Source organism: Ranitomeya variabilis, chromosome 6 (genome assembly GCF_051348905.1).
Source record: "Ranitomeya variabilis isolate aRanVar5 chromosome 6, aRanVar5.hap1, whole genome shotgun sequence".
Lineage (NCBI taxonomy): Eukaryota > Metazoa > Chordata > Amphibia > Anura > Dendrobatidae > Ranitomeya > Ranitomeya variabilis.
In genome coordinates, this window is record NC_135237.1 from 142,994,049 (window position 1) to 143,016,624 (window position 22,576).

The window sequence follows — 22,576 nt, forward strand, 5'->3', positions numbered from 1 at the left end:
CTATTCTGACGTCTGAATCCTTGTCGTTCCGTTTTAGACAAAATCCTATCACACTGCATTGGCTCAGGACTTTGCTCTAAGGGCGACGCCACAGCGCGCACAGTTTGACGCTCCCGCAAGCGCCGATCAATCTGAATGGCCAGAGACATAGAATCACTCTGACCGGAAGGCGTGGGAAACCCCACCATAACATATTTAACGGATTCAGAAAGACCCTTTCTGAAAATTGCCGCCAAAGCATCATCATTCCATTTAGTCAACACAGACCATTTTCTAAATTTCTGACAATACAATTCTGCCGCCTCTTGACCCTGAGACAGGGCCAACAAGGTTTTCTCCGCTTGATCCACAGAATTAGGTTCATCATATAATAATCCTAAAGCCTGAAAAAAGGAATCTACATTAAGCAAGGCCGGATTCCCAGATTCCAGGGAAAATGCCCAATCCTGTGGATCGCCACGCAGCAGGGAGATGACATTTTTAACCTGCTGAATGGAATCACCGGAGGATCGCGGTCTCAAAGCAAAAAACAGTTAACAATTGTTCTTAAAACCCAAAAATTTGGACCTATCACCAAAAAACAAATCAGGAGTAGGAATCTTCGGCTCTAAAGCAGGAGTCTGAACAATATAATCAGAAATACCCTGTACCCTAGCAGCAAATTGGTCTACACGAGAAGCTAATTCCTGAACATTCATGCTGGCACAAGACTCCTCAGCCACCCATAAATAAAGAGGGAAGAAAAGACAGAATAGACTGCAGAAAAAAAAATGGCTCAACACCTTTCTTCCCTTCTTCTGAGATGCATTTAACTCATTATGGGCCATGTTGTGAATTCTGCTCTTGGGCTCCCTCCGGTGGTTGTTAGTGGTAGTGCAGTGGTTTCTGGATTATAGGCCAGGGCAGGTGTTTTTGCTTATTGAAGCTCTATTAGGTATTTAAGTTTGTAGGACCCATCAATCCCTGCCAGTTGTCCATTGTATCTTGGAGGGATTGCATCTCTGTCTGGCTCCACTGCCCTGCTGTCATTTTAGCTAAGATAAGTGCCTTGTTTTGGTTCTCTGTAGCACGCATGCAGTGTGCTTTTATGTGCAGTGCAATCTATTGTGTTTTTGTCCAGCTTGACTTGTTTGGATTTTTCTGTCATGCTGGTTTCTCTGGAGATGCAGATATACATCCTATGTCTTTAGTTAGATGTAGTATATAGTATTTTCTGCTGTGGAATTTTCTAGTGTTTTAATACTGACCGCTTAGAACTCTGTCCTATCCTTTCTATCTAGCTAGAAGGGCCTCTTTTGCTAAACTCTGTTTTTTCTGCCTGTGTACGTATTTCCTCCTAAACTCACAGTCAATATTTGTGGGGGACTGCCTATCCTTTGGGGCTCTGCTCTGAGGCAAGATAGGATTTCCCATTTCCATCTTTAGGGGTATTTAGTCCTCCGGCTGTGTCGAGGTGTCTAGGCCTGGTTAGGTACATCCCACGGCTACTTCTAGTTGCGGTGTCAGTATTAGGATTGCGGTCAGTACAGGTACCACCTACTCCAGAGATAGTCTCATGCGGCTCCAGGGTCACCGGATCATAACAGGGCCAGTTGTACTGTTATGATCTGGTGACCTTGGAGCCACATGAAAACTTTATCTGGAGTCGGTGGCACCTGTACTGACCACAAATCCTGAACTAACACCGCAACTAGAAGTAGCCGTGGGGTGTGCCTAACAAACCCTAGACACCTCGACACAGCCGGAGGACTAAATACCCCTATAGATGGAAATAGGAATGCTATCTTGCCTCAGAGCAGACCCCAAAGGGTAGGCAGCCCCCCACAAATAATGACTGTGAGTAGGAGAAGACTAGACACACGCAGGTAGAAAACAGGATTTAGCAAAAGAGGCCACTCTAGCTAAATAGGAAAGGATAGGACCGATTACTAGGCGGTCAGTATTAAAACCCTTCCAAAAATATCCACAACAGATAATACAAAAAGTTCCACAATCTAACTAAAGACATGGAATGTATATCTGCCACTCCAGAGAATCCAACAAGACTGAGAAAATACTGACACAATCTAAGCTGGACAAGAAAACACAAAGAATAGCACTGAATTGTGAAGCACACAGCATGTGTGCCACAGGAAAAAAAAAACAGACACTTATCTTTGCTGATTTGGCAGAAAGGCAGGAGGAACCAGGCAGAGGTCCTACACCTCCCAACAACAATTGACAACTGGCAAGGACTAATGAATCCTGCACACCTAAATACCCCAGTCAGAACTGCAATCAGCAGACACACCTGACCAGGACTGCAACCCAGGGACAACTGCATTACCACCTACTACCACCGGAGGGAACCTAAAAGTAGAATTCACAACAATTGTCTAAGGGTCACTTCCGTCTTTCTGTCCTTCTGTCTGTCACGGATATTCATTGGTCGCGGCCTCTGTCTGTCATGGAATCCAAGTCGCTGATTGGTCGGGGCAAAATGCCCACGACCATTGCCACGACCAATCAGCGATGTGCACAGTCCGGAAGAAAATGGCCGCTCCTTACTCCCCACACTCAGTGCCCAGCATACTCCCCTCCGGTCACCGCTCACACAGGGTTAATGCCGGCAGTAACGGACCGTGTTATGCCACGGGTAACGCACTCCGTAACAGCTGCTATTAACCCTGTGTGTCCCCAATTTTTTACTATTGATGCTGCCTATGCTGCATCAATAGTAAAAAAATGTAATGTTCAAAATAATAAAAAAACAAAAAACCTGCTATACTCACCCTCTGTAGTCCGCCGAGCCGCTCGCGCCGGCCGCCATCTTCCGTTCCCGGCGATGCATTGCAAAATTACCCAGAAGACTTAGCGGTCTTGCGAGACCGCTAAGTCATCTGGGTAATTTCGCAATGCATCCTGGGAACGGAAGATGGCGGCCGGCGCGAGCGGCTCGGCGGAGCTTCGGTGGATCCCAAGCGTCGGTAACCGCTTCCTGGATCCAGGCGCCAACGGAAGGTGAGTATATAACTAATTTTTTAGTTTAATTCTTTTTTTAACAGGGATATCATGCCCACATTGCTATATACGTGGGCTGCACAATATACAAGGTGGGCTGCACAATATACAACATGGGCTGCACAGTATACAATGTGGGCTGTGCAATATACTACGTGGGCTGCACAATATACTACGTGGGCTGCGCAATGTACAACGTGGGCTGCACAATGTACAACGTGGGCTGCGCAATGCACTACGTGGGCTGCACAATGTACAACGTGGGCTGCGCAATGCACTACGTGGGCTGCGCAATGTACTACGTGGGCTGCACAATGTACTGTGTTGGCTGCGCAATGTACTGTTTTGGCTGCGCAATGAGAGGAAGAGGGGACAAAGTGGAGCCAAAGAATGATACACCGATGGAGCGGTCAGAAAGATAGGAAGAGAACCAGGAGAGAGCAGTGTCCTTAATGCCTAGTGACTAGAGCCTAGAGAGTAGGAGATGGTGATCAACAGTGTCAAAAGCTGCAGAGAAGTCGAGAAGAATGAGCAGAGAGTGGTCACCATTTCACTTTGCTGTCAGAAGGTCATTGGTCACTTTGATGAGTGCAGTTTCTGCTGAGTGTAGGGGGCGGAAGCCGGACTGTGAAGTGTCTAGGAGGGAGTGAGTGGAGAGTTAAGGGGTAACGCGGGAGTAGAGCAGGCGCTCGAGATAGGGTTTCTTTAATAGTGGAGTAATGATAGAGTGTTTGAAAGAGGAAGGGAAGACGCCCGAGGAGAGGGATAGATTAAAGATTGTAGTTAGGTGAGATGTGACAACTGGAGAGAGCGACTGGAGGAGGTGTGAGGGAATGGGGTCAGTAGTGCATGTAGTTGGATGAAAAGAAGAGAGGAGCCTGGATAATTCTTCTTCTGTAGTGGGATCAAATGTGGAGAGTGAGCCAGGGGAAATGGAGGGATGTGAGTCACAGCACTTAGAGGCTGGGAGTTGATTTCCTGTCGGATATAATCTATTTTCTCTATAAAGTGGGATGCCAGGTCATGAGCACAAATGTCTGATAGTGACTTGTGCTTTTGGCCTGAGGAGGGAGTGAAAGGTGTCAATAAGTTTCTTGGTGTTGTTGGATAGTGAGGAGATCAGGGTGGTTTAGTAGGTCTGTTTGGCGATGTGAAGGGCTGAATTACAGGTTCTTAACATAAATTTAAAGTGGATGAAGTCTTCTAGTGTGCGAGCTTTCCTCCATAAGCGTTCAGCACTTGCAGAGCATCGCTGGAGAAGCAATGTGAGCCAGGGCTGTGCTTGGAGGTTCTGAGGGTGAGGGGCGCTACTTGGTGCAGGGTGCTTCTAGTAGTGTCACTGTAGTGGTGAACAGCCAGATCAGGACAGGAAAATGGAGATTCGGGACAGTGATGAGTGTAAGGTGTCTGAAAGTGTATGAGAGTTGATGGCGTGTAGATTTCTGAATATGTGGTAGGTAGGAGTGTACTGGGGTTTGCGAGGGATTGTGAGAGCGAAGGAGAGAATGTTGTGGTCAGAGAGTGGAAACGGTGAGTTATCTAGGTAGGAGATCAGAGCAGAGTCGGGCGACTACCAGGTCAAGGGTGTTACCGTCTTTGTGTGTTTTGGAGGTTGAGAGCTGTGAGAGGCTGAGAGTAGTGGTTAGTGATAAAAGCTGGGATGCAGATGTGGAAGTGGGGCTATTTATGGGGACGTTGAAGTCTCCCAGTATAGGGGTTGAGAGTTCTGAGGACATGAAGTGTGACAGCGAGGCTGAGAAGTGGTCAAGGAACTGGGTGGGCGAGCCTGAGGGCCGATATATGACCGCTACTCTGAGGGAGAGGAGACGGAAGAGCCTGATGGTGTGGACCTCAAAAGAAGGGGATGAGAGTGATGCAACTGGGGGGATGACCTGGAAGGTGCATTGTGGGGACAGGAGTATGCCGGCTCCACCATCATGTCTGTTTGTGGGCCTCAGGGAATGGGAGAATTGTAGGCCACCATGGGAAATGGCAGCAGGGGAGACCGTGTCAGAATCCTGGTTTCAGTGAGGGCCAACAGATTCAGAGAGTTGTTCAGTAAGTAATTGTGCAGAAAGGGAAGTATGTTACATACATACTGGATTCCAAAGGGCACAATTAAAAGAAGAATATGAAGGAGTGCAAGTAATATTAATAAGATTAGTGTGGTTTTGATATGAGGTAAGGTAGGCCTTGAGGTTGGGGAATGGTGGACCAGGGTTGGGGGAGATATCCCCCGAGATCACAAGGAGTAGGAGGATACAGAGCAAGTAGTTATTGGAATTGTAAGAAGTTTTTTTGTGCATCGTGTTTGGGCAAGATGTGCTGAGGTTTTTCAGGAAGGTGAGAAGTGCATGGGAGTTGTACATGGGAGAGGGAAGTTTAGAGGGGCCTGATGTGTATGAATCGTGATGGAGGGGGGATGGGGCTGTGAATGTGGATGGCAAGGGAACACAGGAGGATAGGAATAAAGCACATGGATATAAGGGAGTGCAAAGTGTGGGTTACCTGACTCCTGCCCTGACTAACTGCCATGGAGTAACTGCCTTTTGATCAATGCTTATCTTCTGGGAAGCTTTGCTTCGGGGATGTTTGCATACACCCCACATGCATGCACCACTAAGGAAATGTCTAAATTTATAGTCCAGAGTTCTGGGTCAGAAGAGATGGATTTTTGGATCTGATTAGGGATAATTTGGCAGCTGGGCCCAGCACACCAGGGTGTGGTTAGATGATCAAAGACATTGGGGCTGACTACATCTATATGCTATAACACCTCCCACCAGATAACACCTAGAGTGACCACAGTTATGGATATACATCAAACAGTGAGTAAAACATACAATGCAACAAATTAATTATACCAAACATTAAGCAGGCATATTAAAATATGTTGCTAGATGGTAAAGTGGCAGATGACAGACAGCAGAAAGCAAGCAGAGGTGGGAACTCTCTACCACAACATATCAGACTCTCGCCTACTGTGGAAACCTTCAAAAATAACCTGAAGACCTACCTCTTCCGACAAGCCTACAACCTGCAGTAACCACCGATAGACCAAACCAGTGCACGATCAGCTCTAATCTCGCCTAATGTATTCTTACCTATCCCTTGTAGATTGTGAGCCCTTGCGGGCAGGGTCCTCTCTCCTCATGTACCAGTTGTGACTTGTATTGTTCAAGATCACTGTTCTTGTTTTTTTATTATGTATACCCCTCCTCACATGTTAAGCACAATAAATGGCGCTAAAATAATAATAATAATAATAATAACCGCAATAAACATTCATCAAGCGACTAGTATGGATTTTCTGTAAATTATGTAAGTCCCATAGCTGGTGATACTCTGTTCTAGTTCTAATTATGAATCTAATACCCTTTAATGTTTTACATAAGTGGCTAACCTTTAATTGGACTTAGTAATAAATGCGGCTTTAATAGCAATAAGATTGATTGTGAGAACATTTCCAAGTTCTTAGTTGGCACCTGAAAAGTCTTTGGCTGCCCTTTTAAGTGACTTTTGTTTTCACTGTCAAGCATTGCCATTTGATATATGTTACCTTCAGTGCTGTCTAGAATGTTTAATTAAATCGTAGGTAAGCGCTTTATTCTTATTTACCTTAAGCGTATACTTATATGAATTCCTTGCACATGCATTGCTGGGTTTTCTGCAGTTGCTTATTGAATGGGTTTACTGAAATTGAATTGTTTGATTTCTGATGCTTGCTGAGTTGTACCTCCTGGATTACAGACAGGCGTTTGAGTGGTTAACTGGATGGGGATAAATTTCAGCCTTTCATCCTACTGATGGGCTGAGGTCTGGGGTCTGAGGTCACACTGCCCATAAGCAAGCATTTATGGCCATCATTGTTTTAGTCCATGAAAATCTATATAGTTTGAACCTAGGCCATGATTGGCACATAGCTCTATGGTTCTCCTCAGTGTCCCAGTACTGGGTGTGATGCAATCCTTACATCAAAGATGCCGACATTGTGTTGGTTTTGTTCTACGAAGTGGCAAAATCTTGCGTAATCTTGAGGCACCTGTTTTATTCCCATCTTCCATGATGTATAAGATGATGCTGGAAATGTAGATGCTGGTATTATCATTATTTTTCTCTTTTTTTATTAGAGGAACAGTTATACAAAATGCTTCCGTATATGTTTATACATATCCGGTTGTGTGCTATTTTTCCTTATTACATGCAGAAAAGAAAATGGCAACAAACTATGATGGAAAAGGGGCTGTAGGCCATTTTTAGGCTGCATTTATAGGCTGCGTCTTGATATGACTTTCCAAAATAACGGCACAACTGTTACAATTGAATTAGAGTTGTGGCAAAGAAAAAAAATGCTTCCCATCCATAACGTGTAAATGCAGCCTTATGGAGTCAAAAAACAAAAAGTTGTAAAAAATATTTGTAGCTTTACACTTTTTCCGTCAGTGACTTGAGAAGTGAGTAGGGTTTAATAAGAGGAAAGGAGCTTGCCACAGACAACAGATTGTCTCTACTGGGTATAAAGTATAGTGGAAGCTATATTTTTTATATTTTTTCTGCTGCATGGATATGTGTCAAAGAGCAAGTAAATGTAAGGATGATATGTCCTAGGAACAGCACTGTTATAATTATGTTCCCATAAAGTCGGTGTATAGATTGAGCCATTATAATCTGGTAAGAAAATCTACCATCCTACTATAATCATTTTTAAAAACTACTCAAGCTGCTAAAATTCTAATGTATTTTGTAACTTTGGTGAAATAACTTAAGGCTAAATCCTAAGTCATTTTACAGTCATATGTCATTTTTGTTATCTCTACTTTTCACAAGGCAAAACCTTATTGCTACCAACAGTGGGTTTGAAAACTGAGGTTATAGAAGGACTTCAGTCTTGTGTAGTAAATCTCTCCATCGCCACAAATCCAGATGATCATTTTAATTACAGGCTTTGTCTGCAAAACCCCTTAGTTTGTGGAGAAACTGATTTCTATTTTTGCTGTGACAGTAATTCAATCCAGGCCTTTTCTTACTGTTTTAGGTTGTGGACGCTATCCTCCCACCTTTAGTCTCCCTGGTGTGCAGCCAGAATGGTAAGTTGGGCCACATCAAGTAAGCCTCTGTGCAAATTCAACATTTTGTTTCAATTACCCTGCTACATGGTAACATTCTTGGCACTTTTGTGTTTTCTAGTGGAGTGGAGGCTGTTCAGCTTGCGGCTACTTGCAGAAACCACATCACTGCTTGTAAACCATGAGGCCGTAGCTGAAGAAAGGAATGAGAGGCTTCAATCCAACGTCACTTTTCTGTCTTTGGTTAGAAAGGCTTTACTTCCACAGTAAGTCCTATGACTGTGCTTATGGGGTTAATTTGATTCTTTATCTGGTATATAATTTCTGTTCCTCATGGGCTGACTAAATGTGTATCATTTGTATAAAATACATTTCATTGTGGTTAGTACAGCACACCCACCTAACCCACAATCGGGCACAAAAGATAATTGGCATCCAATATGCTGCCAACCATAAGGAGATTAGATGTTTTGCCCCCAGCTAGTCTAGTTATGACAAAAATTAAAAAAGTACTGTTATCAACACAAATTCCAGAACACTGAACTTGGATTAAAATAGCTGTGATATGGCAAAACTGTACAACTAGTTAAGGCTGGTTTCACACTAGCGTTTGTGTACGCAGCATAGGGCTGCGTACATCTTACCTTCAGATCTGCATATGTCCCTCCTGCGTACCGATCTTTAACATTGTGTACGCAGGGACATGTGTTATCATGCGTTGTATGCGGATTGGTCCCCGTGTGACGTTTTGACGTGCCTGCCGAACGCAACATGTTGTAGCAATAATAGTGGTACGCTCCGGAATCTCTTGGCTTGAGACAAATAAGGCAACTGAACCAAAGTGCAGTGTAAAGTCTGTAGTATACAAATAGACACAGGTGCAAGGTGTGAGCAAAACACAGCAAACAAGATGATATCAGGAGAAGTGCCTTAGCAGCTCTGCTGCAGGCAGAGTCAGTGTTTATAGGCACAAACGTGGCTGCAGCATGTGCACAACAGTTCAAGTAAATAGCAAACAAGGTCCTTCTTAGGAGTAGTTCATTTGCAGCTCTGCTGCGGGCAAAGTCTTATGGGTGTATCACCCTCTGTGGTGAAGCAGATAATAAGACACAGTTCATACTAGGTTTGGCAGTCATTAGAAAAGAGTCCAGAAGCAGTGCAGAGCTTCGAGTCCAGAAACAGTCAAACTGGCAGCGGATACCAAACTAGATTGGCTGTAGCAGGCAGAGCTTACATGTCCTAGCAGGCAGGAGAAGATTGCAGATAGACACAGGCAAAAACAGCTTGCAGCACAGACACCACTGAGAGCTGAGCAGGTTTGCTGAGGAGGCGGACCGGAGTATCTGAAGAGGAAAGTCTCTTGGAGCACAAGCCAGAATTCTAGCAGAATACACAAGCAAGGAGTTGGATGTGAACCAGGGTTATAAAGACAGGGAAGGCGGATCACATGAGCAGAAGCGAGGCAGCAGACACCATCTTGGAAAAGGGCGAAAAGTACCACAAATGAAAACAGGGAATCCAGAGTCCTGACACATGTAAAATGTAGTGATGAGCGAGTGTACTCATTGCTCGGGTTTTTCCGAGCACCCTCGGGTGACCTCTGGGCATTTATGACTGCTCGGAGATTTAGTTTTCATCATGGCAGCTGAATGATTTACAGCTACTAGCCAGGCTGAGTACATGTGGGGGTTGCCTGGTTGCTAGGGAATCCCCACATGTCATCAAGCTGGCTAGTAGCTGTAAATCATTCAGCTGCCGTAATGAAAACTAAATCTCCGAGCAGTCATAAATACTCGGAGGACACCCGAGCAACGAGTACACTCGCTCATCACTAGTAAAATGTGATAAAAGTTCATTGTGGGAGCGCAGCCTAAGCATTAAAAAGATCTGCTTACAAAAAGCGAGTTTAAATGCATTTTGCAACATTTTTGCTGCTTTTGTGCAGAATACACAGTTGAAACCAGAAGTTTACATACATTAGGATTTTTATATATCAGAAGCTTCCAAACACATGATCATCATATGGACAGTCCAGAATTGTTTAAAGTCATAGTAATCTTAGTGTATGTAAACTTTTGACTTTGCAGTAAGTAATAAAAATGCCTTAAAACATTCTCTCTATTTATTCTGTCATTTGGCAAATATTAATAATTATGATAATCCTAACTGACTTAAAACTGGAAAGATTTATTCTGATTTCATGTCAGATATTGAGTAAAACATCCATATGTGTCTTTTTATATAGTGTATGTAAACATCTGGTTTCAACTGTAAGTGTCATTTTGTGTACAATAGATGATAAATAAAGTTTTTTGCAGCTTTGTTGCACTTTTTCATTTCTTTTTTTGAGAGAAGAGCGCTGCAAAAATGTTGAAGAATTGACATACTACAGATTTAAAAACACTACAGTTTTCCAATTCAGTCAGGAATTTCTGAAATCTCATAGCTTTTACTAGTACTGTAAAAATCATCTTTTAAAATGTATAAAATGTGTGAACATAGCCTTACTTATTTTGACTTGCTTTCTAGAAACTGTTACTGGACAGAAAAAAAAGTCTTCCTATATTTTAAGCCTGCTTGTGTTTCCCCAATGTGCTGTACCAAAAGCACAGCAGGCTTCTACCAGAATCAACTCAAGGCTGCCTTGCAGTTGAAGCACGGGACTGAATTATTCTTGATCATCCCTCCAAAAAAATCTATAATAACAAAATATTAAAATTTGAGATTCCTCAGTGGTTGATAACTTTTAGTATCTAACTGAAAAAAAATGGTAACAAATAGCATCTTAAGAAACGACTCAAGTCTCTTCATCAGGCATAGTATATAGCAAAAAAAAGTAAAAAATTACAATATGTAAGTATACGCACATCCCATCCTTTATCAACCCTCAACCCATGCCCCACAATGTGAAGCAAAACACGAAAATTGAGGGACATTTGTCAATTCTTGTTTAAATAGCTGTATTATGATGAACAAAATTTCAAACATTTTTCATAGCTCCTTTGGTGGTGTTTTTCATTATGTTTTGATTTGTTACACAGAGATATGTGGGGATTAAAACACCTTACCATACTTTTTTCTTGTCGAAAAAAAAGCTTTAAAGTGCCGTAATAAATTCTGCATGTTTAGATCTTCCAAAATATTCCCAATAACTTTAACCCCTTTCTGACATTAGATGTACCGTACGTACTCGAGTGTAAGCCGAGGCACCTAATTTTGCCACAAAAACCTGGGTAAACTAATTAACTTGAGTATAAGCCTAGGGTAGGAAATGCAGCAGCTACTGATTAATTTCAAAAACAAAAAGATACCAATAAAAGTAAAATTAATTGAGACATCGATAGGTTAAATGTTCTTGAATATCCATATTGAATTATGAGCCCCATAAGATGCTCCATACAAAATATGCCTCACATAATGCTCCATAAAGGTTAATGATGGCCCCATAAGATGTTCCATACAAAAATATGTCCCATACAATGCTCCGTAAAAGGTTGATAATGGCCCCATAAGATGTTCCATAGAAAAAATATGCCCCATATAATACTTCACAAAGGTTAATGATGGCCCCATAAGATGCTCCATAGAAAAATATGCCCTATATAGTGCTCCATAAAGGTTAACGATGGCCCCATAAGATGATCCAACTTTAAAATATGTTCCATTTAATGCTGCACAAAGGTTAATGATGGCCCAATAAGATACTCCATATTAAAATATGCCCCATATAATGCTGAACATGAACAAAGGTGAATGATGGCTCCATAAGATGCTCCATATTAAAATATGCCCCATATAATGCTGCTGCGATTAAAAAAAATAATTAAAATGACATACTCACCTCTTGTCGCTGCCCGCTGCTCCTCAGCTATGCCGGCTCTCTGCATTGATTGTTCAGACAGAGGGCAGGCACTAACCACGTCATCGCGCCCTCTGACCTGGATGTCACAGCCAGAGGACCCGGAAGACACAGCGCGGCGGTGGAGCGGGGACAGGTGAATATTGCATTGCTCACCCTCCCCCAGTCCTACTCACCCTCCTGGCGCTGCATATCAGTCCCTGCATCTTGGGTACCGGCATCTCTCTACCTGTCTTCCTTCCTGTGCTGAGAGGTCAGTGATACCGCTCATTAAAGTAATAAATATTTGTTCCGCACCTATGGAAGCGGAGACGCGTGCTTATTCATTACTTTAATGAGCGGTACCACGTGACCGCTCTGCTCAGGAAGGCAGACAGGAAGCGAGATGCAGGGACTGATATGCAGCGATGACACCATGAGGGTGTGTATGATGTATTCTGCTCCCACACACCCCTCCCCCGCCAGCCATGACTCAAGTATAAGCCGAGACGGGTGTTTTCAGCACAAAAAAGCGCTGAAAATCTCAGCTTATACACGAGTATATACGGTAGCAATCCGTTCATGTACCCTGAAGGGGTGTGCGGGCGATCACTGCTGGGTGTCAGCTGTTTCTGACAGCTGACACCTGGCACTAAGTGCCAGGAGCCGTCACAGACTGCTCCCAGTACTTTAACCCCCGAAATGATATGATCGAATGCAACTTCATCTTTCCGGGAGTAGGCAGAAGGCTGACCGCTCCTCTACCTTTGGATCAGAAGCCCCACGGCTTGATTCGGGGTCCCAATCGTTGCCATGGTGACCTGATGACATCCGGGTCACCAGAGCTAGGAAACTTGCTAATCAGGAAAAGTGCATGATCAGCAAGTTTCTCTGTCAATGCAGAGCTGACAATTTCTACAGCATGGGGATGCTGCTGCATCCCCATGCTGTAGAAGCGATCAACCTGCAAAGAATGATAGTCCCATAGTGGGACAACGTTTAAAAAAACAACAAAAAAAAACAAACTTTTTTTAAATAATTGTAAAAATAATTAGTAAATATCAAATATAAAAAAACAAACAAAAGATATCGTATCTATGAATAATTATTTGTATAAAAACAAGATTTATAAACAATATAAGTACACATATTTGGTATCAGCTTTTCTGCAATGACCCAACCTATAAAACTGTCCCATTAGTTAACCCCTTTAGTGAACACCATGAAAAAATTAAGTAAAAACAATGCTTTATCATCATACCGACAAACAAAAAGTAGAATAAAACGTGATTAAAAAGACGGATATAAATAATCATGGTACCGCTGAAAATGTCATCTTGTCCTGCAAATGATAAGCTGACATACAGCTCCATTAGCGGAAAAATAAAAAAAGTCATAGCTCTTAGAATAAAGCGATGTAAAAATAAATTTTTTTTTCTATAACATAGTATTTATTGTGTAAAAGTGCCAAAACATAAAAAAAATATAATATGAGGTATCGCTATAATCGTATCGATACGAAGAATAAAACTGCCATATAATAATTTTACCATACACGGAACGGTATAAGGCCCCCCCCAAAAAAAAACAAAAAACAAACAAACCTGAATTGCTGGTTTTCCAAAAATTGGAATAGAAAGCAATCAAAAAATGTCATGTGCCCAAAAATGGTACCAATAAACACACCCACATCATCTTGTCCTTCAAAAAACAAACCATCATATGACTCTGTGGGCCTAAACATGGAAAAACTATAGCTCTCAAAATGTGGTGATGCAAAACCTATTCAAATGTTTTTGCCAAAATTCTCTTTTTTTTCACAATTAAGCACAAGTCATATCAAATTAATTTTGCCACTATCATGATGTACAATATGTCACAAAAAAACTTTCTCAGAATCACCTGGATCTGTTGAAGCATTCCAGAGTTATTACCGCATAAATTGACAGTGGTCATAATTGTAAAAATTGTCCCAGTCATTAAGGCTAAGTGCACACGTTGCAGAATTACCGCAGAAATTTCCGCGGCAATTCTGCAACTCCTGCTGCGGGTATATCGCATGCGGAATTGACATGCATATTCCCGCTAAAAACTAGCGTTTTGCAAGCATAATTAGCTTGCAGAATGCTAGCGATTTCCAAGCGATCTGTAGCATCGCTTGGAAAACTGATTGACAGGTTGGTCACACTTGTCAAACATAGTGCTTGACAAGTGTGACCAACTTTTTACTATTGATGCAGCCTATGCAGCATCAATAGTAAAAGATAGAATGTTAAAAATAATTTAAAAAATGGTTATTCTAACCTTCCGCAGACAGCCGATCTCCTCAGCGGCTTCCGTTCCTATAGATGCTTTGTGTGCAGTACCTTTGATGACGTCTCGGTCACGTGACTGCGACGTCATCGCGGTCATGTGACCGCGACGTCATTGAAGGTCCTTCACACAAAGCATCTATAGGAACGGAAGCGGCCACGTGCACCGCTGAGAGGCGGGAAGACTCCGGGGCCATCAGAAGGTGAGTATATCACGATTTTTTATTTTAATTCTTTTTTTTTTTTAAACAATTATATGGTGCCCAGTCCGTGGAGGAGAGTCTCCTCTCTTCCACCCTGGGTACCAATCGCACATGATCTGCTTACTTCCTGCATGGCGGGCATAGCCCCATGCGGGAAGTAAGCAGATCAATGCATTCTTAGGTGTGCGGAATCCCCGCGATTCTGCAAATTTAATGAACATGCTGTGTTTTTTTTCTGGAATGCGATTCCGCTCAGGAAAACAACGCAGCATGTGCACAAAAAATGTGGATTGCATTCTATTAAATAGGATGCTTACTGTGATCATTTTTTTCACGGTTTTATAGCGTTTTTATAGCGAAAAAAATGCGAAAAATCTGCTACGTGTGCACACAGCCTAACGTGCAAGCCACCTTTGGGGGTAAAGGGTAACATGTGGCCAGACACTTTGTGTGCTAAATAAAGAACACCATTAAAAAAAAATTGTAAATGCAACATAGACTTAAAGGTTGTCTGCTTTCAGAAAACTTTGCACTAAAAACTAAAGTAATTATAAAAGAATAAACGGAGTAGTACTTGCCATTCCCGGGTCCAGTACCAGCTTTATGCCAATGCCCTGGCGCTTCTTGTTTTTCCTTTGTGTTGAGTTCATGTTAACAGTGCTGCAGCCAAACAGTGAGCTCAGAAGCTGGTGTCTACATTGGCAGAGCCGCTGAGCTCCGTGTTTACCTGCTGTGCTGTTGACATGACGTTACCACCGCAGATAAACAACAGAGACAAGGGCAGTGGTGGAGAGCCAGCGCAAGAATCAGGAAGGGTAAATAGAATCTACCTTACTATATATAGTTAATGTACAGTACAAGTCCAACATGAAGTTTCTCTTTTGTATTTTTTTTTTCATCTCTTTCTGCTCCTCTGTGCATCCAACTTCACAGAGCTGAATGGGTGGTTCTATTCTTAACTGCTAAAATTACATTTCCCAGCAGCACACTGCTTCTTCTCAGTGCTGCAGACCTCACACTCCTTTTATGTGTGCTTCCTCTTACAGATCGATAGTTCTCACAATGAGCAAATGTTATTGATATAGATTAGAAGACCATTGATGTGATTTGAATGTAGTGACCGTGACAAACTATTTGACCAAAGTTGATTACTATTACAAACCCCACATTTCATTGGTGGTTGATGGAGATGGGATCTTCAGAGCCAGGTCATTTTCACGCTGGAATGTATAGCAGAGCTTGACCATACCATAGCTGAGCTGTGCTACAACACTGCTGTTAAGGCAATGAGAAAGCTGTGAGTGTGTCTGGAGGATATTTTATTAGACAGGGTCATAAGTGCCTTTCTTTTTACTGAATTATACAAGGTCATTATGTGCAAATGCAGCTGGCATCAGTGCGATCTTCAGCAAAGCTGAGCTGTGCTATAATCCATAAGTCATATATATTTTTAGTCATAAGCTGCATCTCAACATCGACATCATTATATCTACTGAAGGATAAATCTGGTGGCTAATTAGCGCTCTGGAGGGGTCATCTGCATCATTAATGGGGCATAATAGGTGCAGATTTAATGATTGATTGATTGATGTTGTATTGGTTGATTCTATACTGTATTGATTGATTCTGTATGTACAAAAAAACCTGAAATCACATTATAATTTTGGGAATAACTCATTAAGATCTTTAAAAAAAATGACTTTCATCATTACATTACAAAAAGAAGCACGTATAAAGCCACTACCCCATAGTAAATATAACATGTTTATAAAGTGCACATACAGACTATATTAGTTCAATATGTTGTGGTCTATAGGTATCATGTCTGTTTCAAGGCCTTCTTAGTAGATAGAATTGTAATTGTCAACTAATCAACCAATGTAGTTTTTTAACATTTATCAGCTAAAATCTATGTCATAATGAAATGTCACATTGACAGCGGAAACCTCAGAAAATGAGTACATTTTAAATTGGCTGTTGGGCGTCATATACCATAGCTGCAGTGGTTGCTTATATTCTGTAATAGTCTCATACTATTTATATATGGCCTAATACTCTTATTCAGAATTGCCTGTGTTAAGGTTATGTAAATAGTGCAGTCTATGTGGTATTATACTGGGATTTTCATTAAAAGTTTACACAATAGTTTGAATATCTGAATATTGTGACAATTGTAACACAGTTAGACTGACTAATTAACATTTATTAATTGTAGCGATGCTATGTGGATGGAGCTGAGAAATGATTTTGTTTCCAGACTGCAGATGTTATAGACTTATAATTATCTAATTATGCTGCATCACAGTTAGGGGGATCATTAAGAATAGCAATGTAAATATTAATATATGCCCACTGCACATTGCAGCTTCACATTAAATAGTAATTCATTCAGCTTGCCTGGGCAGGTACATCTCCTTACAGCTGTCACAACCTTTCCGAGTGCTTACAGAGATCATCTATTGCCTATGGTGACTTCACTTTCAGTGACCTGAATGACTTCTAGGAATGTAAAAGAGGAGCTAAGTGATACTTAATAGCAGAGTATAGTTAGCAACTACCGGAGAAATATGGTTAATTAAAAAGTGATATAATATTCAAGAGCTCATTTGACCTATTAATTTCTGCCCTTTCTTAAAGGGAATGTCTGCTGTTTTTTTTACCCCCAAACAGCAGACATTACTATCCCATTTTATTCTTGCACTTTTTAATTGTGTCTTTAGTAGCTCAAGGAGAGGCCTAATTTAGCTGAAAGATTTTAAAAAGTAAACTTTTCTTTTAAAAAAGTTTTATGCCCACTCATATTTAATAAAAAAAAAATTAACTGTTTGCAGTCAAAGTGGTGGAAATGCTCAGGAGACAGGCCAAGCTGACATTCACCTAAACCCACCAATGTGCCTTAATTGATATCAGAGAGGATAGGGTTCGTTCAGTCCCTATCCCCTTTCAAACCTGAATGTGCGGAATTAGGCAGCAGCAAGTGTACCCGTCTCTGAGCTTCTCCACCTTATTGAATGCACACACTGTTCAATTCTAGGAGAGGAATGGCCTGGTAGTGCTCCAGTTTTGGGGGGAGATGGGGGGGGGGAAATCTGACAGTTCTTTTTGAAAGGGATTATGTTATTAGAAAACACTTTGATTTCAGTCTTCTATAATATGGTCTAGTAAAGACGACCTAGTGAGTACATTACGTACCCACTAAATCATTCCCTGGCCTTTGGAATAGGAAAGTTGTGAGATAAATATGATTATACCATGTATTTCCTCGGAGACTTCAGAAATGGTGAAGGTCCATTTTGTCTGTGCACGCCTTAATTTATTTATTTATTTTTTTTTTATTGTAAGAAGGTTGAAAGCTGATTCAGAAAATTGGAGATAAATGGAAAAGAAGTGTGTTCTGAAAATCTTAATTCAGCTTTGCAGCTTTGTTGTTATCATGCGAAAGAGAACATGTCCTTTGATTATTGTGTATTATTTTGTGAAATGCTCTGGAGTTTCAGAGTAGTTATACTTTAAAGATCCAGCCAGGGACCATAGCCGGATACTAGACCGATGCCAACCCGGCTGTCTTTTCTCAGCACTGTAGCTAATGATTAACAGGTCTCAGACCTGTCAATCACCTGTATCAGCACTATGAATAGATAGCTGGGGGTGGAGCTGGAATAGTCTTGTTTCTTGCAACTCTGAAGTGTCGTAGCACTTCAGAGAAAAATGTACCTGACTTCAATCATGCAGCCAAGCTCTGATTCATATCCACTTTTTGGCCAGCATGAATTACATGACAGGTTATCTTAAATAGTTTTTCCAGTATTTTTTTAAGATCTGGCAGATGAAAGAAATCCTTGTAAAATAAAATATTAAATACAACACCAAACCCACTTTGCTTCAGAGCTATAGCCCCATTGGTCTCCACCAGGACCAGAAGTAATGACATTATGTTGATCAGTCGCCCAATCCTTCAGTGGTCTCCATCAGGACAAGAAGGATTGCCTGTCTGCAGTTTTGGGACTTCAGTATGGTGACAGAATCTCTAAGTTTGCATGACCACTAGCAAGGTATTAGGGAACTGACAAATAGAAAATTGAAGTGAGTGGGTGAATGACCAAAGATGACCTAATTTAATTTTTGTTACTGGCACCTCCCTCATTTATGTACCTGTTTTCTTTGACAGAATTTGTCTTACTAATAATACTTTGTGGATTCCATTCTGCAGGTTAGGCGTTAAGTAGGAATGCCACTTTGTATAATAGGGGGTACTGTTGTGAAATTGGATTTTGGGCTCCCCCGGTGGCCACTGGTGGAATTGAACTGGTGTGCATCATCCCCTCTGTTCACCTGTTTCCATCAGGATGTGGGAGTCGCTATTTAACCTTGCTCCTCTGTCACTTCCATGCCGGTCAACATTGTAATCAGAAGCCTTTCTGTGCATGTTCCTGCTTCTAGACAACTCCCAGCTAAGTTGGACTTTAGTCCTCGTTTGTTTTTGCATTTTGTTCCAGTTCACAGCTGTAGTTTCGTTTCTGTGTCTGGAAAGCTCTTGTGATCTGAAATTGCCACTCTGATGTTATGAGTTAATACTAGAGTCTTAAAGTAATTTCAGGATGGTCTTTTGATAGGGTTTTCAGCTGACCATGAAAGTGCCCTTTCTGTCTTCCTGCTATCTAGTAAGCGGACCTCAATTTTGCTAAACCTATTTTCATACTACGTTTGTCATTTCATCTAAAATCACCGCCAATATATGTGGGGGCCTCTGTCTGCCTATCGGGGAAATTTCTCTAGAGGTGAGCCAGGACTATATTTTCCTCTGCCAGGATTAGTTAGTCCTCCGGCCGGCGCTGGGCGTCTAGGGATAAAAAACGTAGGCAACGCTACCCGGCTACTGTTAGTTGTGCGGCAGGTTTAGTTCATGGTCAGTTTAGTTTCCATCCTTCCAAGAGCTAGTACTTATGTTTGCTGGGCTATGTTCTCTTGCCATTGAGAACCATAACAGTTTGACCGGCCGAAAAGGGTTAAATTAATTGACAGAGAAAGGAGAGAAAAGAGAAGTCTGCTGAAGATTTTTTTTTTTTCCCCTTCCCTTCAGTTCTGAGTGTGCTTGTAATTGAATCTCTTGCAAGTCTGCCTATATTGCAGCCTTTCTCTCTCTCTCTCTCTCCTTCTAATCCTGGAATGGCTCTGTTCACCTGTTTAAAATGGATATTCAGAGTTTAGCTGCAGGTTTGAATAATCTCACCACGAAAGTTCAAAATTTACAAGATTTTGTTGTTCATGTTCCTATATCTGAACCTAGAATTCCTTTGCCTGAATTTTTCTCGGGGAATAGATCTTGCTTTCAAAATTTTAAAAATAATTGCAAGTTGTTTTTGTCCCTGAAATCTCGCTCTGCTGGAGATCCTGCTCAGCAGGTCAGGATTGTGATTTCCTTGCTCCGGGGCGACCCTCAGGATTGGGCTTTTGCATTGGCTCCAGGGGATCCTGCGTTGCTCAATGTGGATGCGTTTTTTCTGGCCTTGGGGTTGCTTTATGAGGAACCTCAGTTAGAGCTTCAGGCGGAAAAGGCCTTGATGTCCCTATCTCAGGGGCAAGACGAAGCTGAAATATACTGCCAGAAATTCCGTAAATGGGCTGTGCTTACTCAGTGGAATGAGTGCGCCCTGGCGGCGAATTTCAGAGAGGGTCTCTCTGATGCCATTAAGGATGTTATGGTGGGGTTCCCTGTGCCTGCGGGTCTGAATGAGTCCATGACAATGGCTATCCAGATCGATAGGCGTCTGCGGGAGCGCAAACCTGTGCACCATTTGGCGGTGTCTACTGAGAAGACGCCAGAGAATATGCAATGTGATAGAATTCTGTCCAGAAGTGAACGGCAGAATTTAAGACGAAAAAATGGGTTGTGCTTCTATTGCGGTGATTCAACTCATGTTATATCAGCATGCTCTAAGCGTACTAAGAAGCTTGATAAGTCTGTTTCAATTGGCACTTTACAGTCTAAGTTTATTCTATCTGTGACCCTGATTTGTTCTTTATCATCTATTACCGCGGATGCCTATGTCGACTCTGGCGCCGCTTTGAGTCTTATGGATTGGTCCTTTGCCAAACGCTGTGGGTATGATTTGGAGCCTCTTGAAACTCCTATACCCCTGAAGGGGATTGACTCCACCCCATTGGCTAGTAATAAACCACAATACTGGACACAAGTAACTATGCGGATTAATCCGGATCATCAGGAGATTATTCGCTTTCTTGTGCTGTATAACCTACATGATGTGTTGGTGCTTGGATTGCCATGGCTGCAATCTCATAACCCAGTCCTTGACTGGAAAGCTATGTCTGTGTTAAGCTGGGGATGTAAGGGGACGCATGGGGACGTACCTGTGGTTTCCATTTCATCATCTATTCCCTCTGAGATTCCTGAATTCTTGACTGAATTTCGTGACGTTTTTGAAGAACCTAAGCTTGGTTCATTACCTCCGCACCGGGAGTGCGATTGTGCCATAGATTTGATTCCGGGTAGTAAATACCCTAAGGGTCGTTTATTTAATCTGTCTGTGCCTGAACATGCTGCTATGCGAGAATATATAAATGAGTCCTTGGAAAAGGGACATATTCGTCCTTCGTCATCTCCCTTAGGAGCCGGTTTTTTCTTTGTGGCTAAGAAAGATGGCTCTCTGAGACCGTGTATTGATTATCGGCTTTTGAATAAAATCACGGTTAAATATCAATATCCGTTGCCACTGCTGACTGATTTGTTTGCTCGCATAAAGGGGGCCAAGTGGTTCTCTAAGATAGATCTCCGTGGGGCGTATAATTTGGTGCGAATTAAGCAGGGGGATGAGTGGAAGACCGCATTTAATACGCCCGAGGGCCACTTTGAGTATTTGGTGATGCCTTTTGGTCTTTCAAATGCCCCTTCAGTCTTTCAGTCCTTTATGCATGACATTTTCCGTGATTATTTGGATAAATTTATGATTGTGTATCTGGATGATATTTTGATTTTTTCGGATGACTGGGACTCTCATGTCCAGCAGGTCAGGAGGGTTTTTCAGGTTTTGCGGTCTAATTCCTTGTGTGTGAAGGGTTCTAAGTGCGTTTTTGGGGTTCAAAAGATTTCCTTTTTGGGATATATTTTTTCCCCCTCTTCCATCGAGATGGATCCTGTCAAGGTTCAGGCTATTTGTGATTGGACGCAACCCTCTTCTCTTAAGAGTCTTCAGAAATTTTTGGGCTTTGCTAACTTTTATCGTCGATTTATTGCTGGTTTTTCTGATGTTGTTAAACCATTGACTGATTTGACTAAGAAGGGTGCTGATGTTGCTGATTGGTCCCCTGCTGCTGTGGAGGCCTTTCGGGAGCTTAAGCGCCGCTTTTCTTCCGCCCCTGTGTTGCGTCAGCCTGATGTTGCTCTTCCTTTTCAGGTTGAGGTCGACGCTTCTGAAATCGGAGCTGGGGCAGTTTTGTCGCAGAGAAGTTCCGATTGTTCCGTGATGAGACCTTGTGCCTTTTTCTCGCGTAAATTTTCACCCGCCGAGCGGAATTATGATGTTGGGAATCGGGAGCTTTTGGCCATGAAGTGGGCTTTTGAGGAGTGGCGTCATTGGCTTGAGGGGGCTAGACATCAGGTGGTGGTATTGACTGACCACAAAAATCTAATTTATCTTGAGTCCGCCAGACGCCTGAATCCTAGACAGGCGCGCTGGTCGTTGTTTTTCTCTCGGTTTAATTTTGTGGTGTCCTACCTGCCGGGTTCTAAGAATGTTAAGGCGGATGCCCTTTCTAGGAGTTTTGAGCCTGACTCCCCTGGTAACTCTGAACCTACAGGTATCCTTAAGGATGGAGTGATATTGTCTGCCGTTTCTCCAGACCTGCGGCGGGCCTTGCAGGAGTTTCAGGCGGATAGACCTGATCGTTGCCCACCTGGTAGACTGTTTGTTCCTGATGATTGGACCAGTAAAGTCATTTCTGAGGTTCATTCTTCTGCGTTGACAGGTCATCCTGGAAACTTTGGTACCAGGGATTTGGTGGCAAGGTCCTTCTGGTGGCCTTCCCTGTCTCGAGATGTGCGAGGCTTTGTGCAGTCTTGTGACGTTTGTGCTCGGGCCAAGCCTTGTTGTTCTCGGGCTAGTGGATTGTTGTTGCCCTTGCCTATCCCGAAGAGGCCCT

At 42.3% G+C, this 22,576-nt stretch overlaps 1 protein-coding gene across 2 annotated transcripts in view; it reads left to right on the forward strand.

Annotated features, from left to right (window-relative positions):
* The window catches only part of ULK4 (unc-51 like kinase 4), a 1,043,381-nt gene that overhangs the window by 463,415 nt on the left and 557,390 nt on the right, over positions 1 to 22,576 (forward strand). For both annotated transcript variants that reach the window (XM_077269069.1, XM_077269068.1), the window contains exons 28-29: positions 8,036 to 8,087; positions 8,188 to 8,332. In XM_077269069.1, coding sequence (XP_077125184.1) covers positions 8,036 to 8,087; positions 8,188 to 8,332 — 197 coding nt within the window. The remainder of the gene's footprint in view (positions 1 to 8,035; positions 8,088 to 8,187; positions 8,333 to 22,576) is intronic.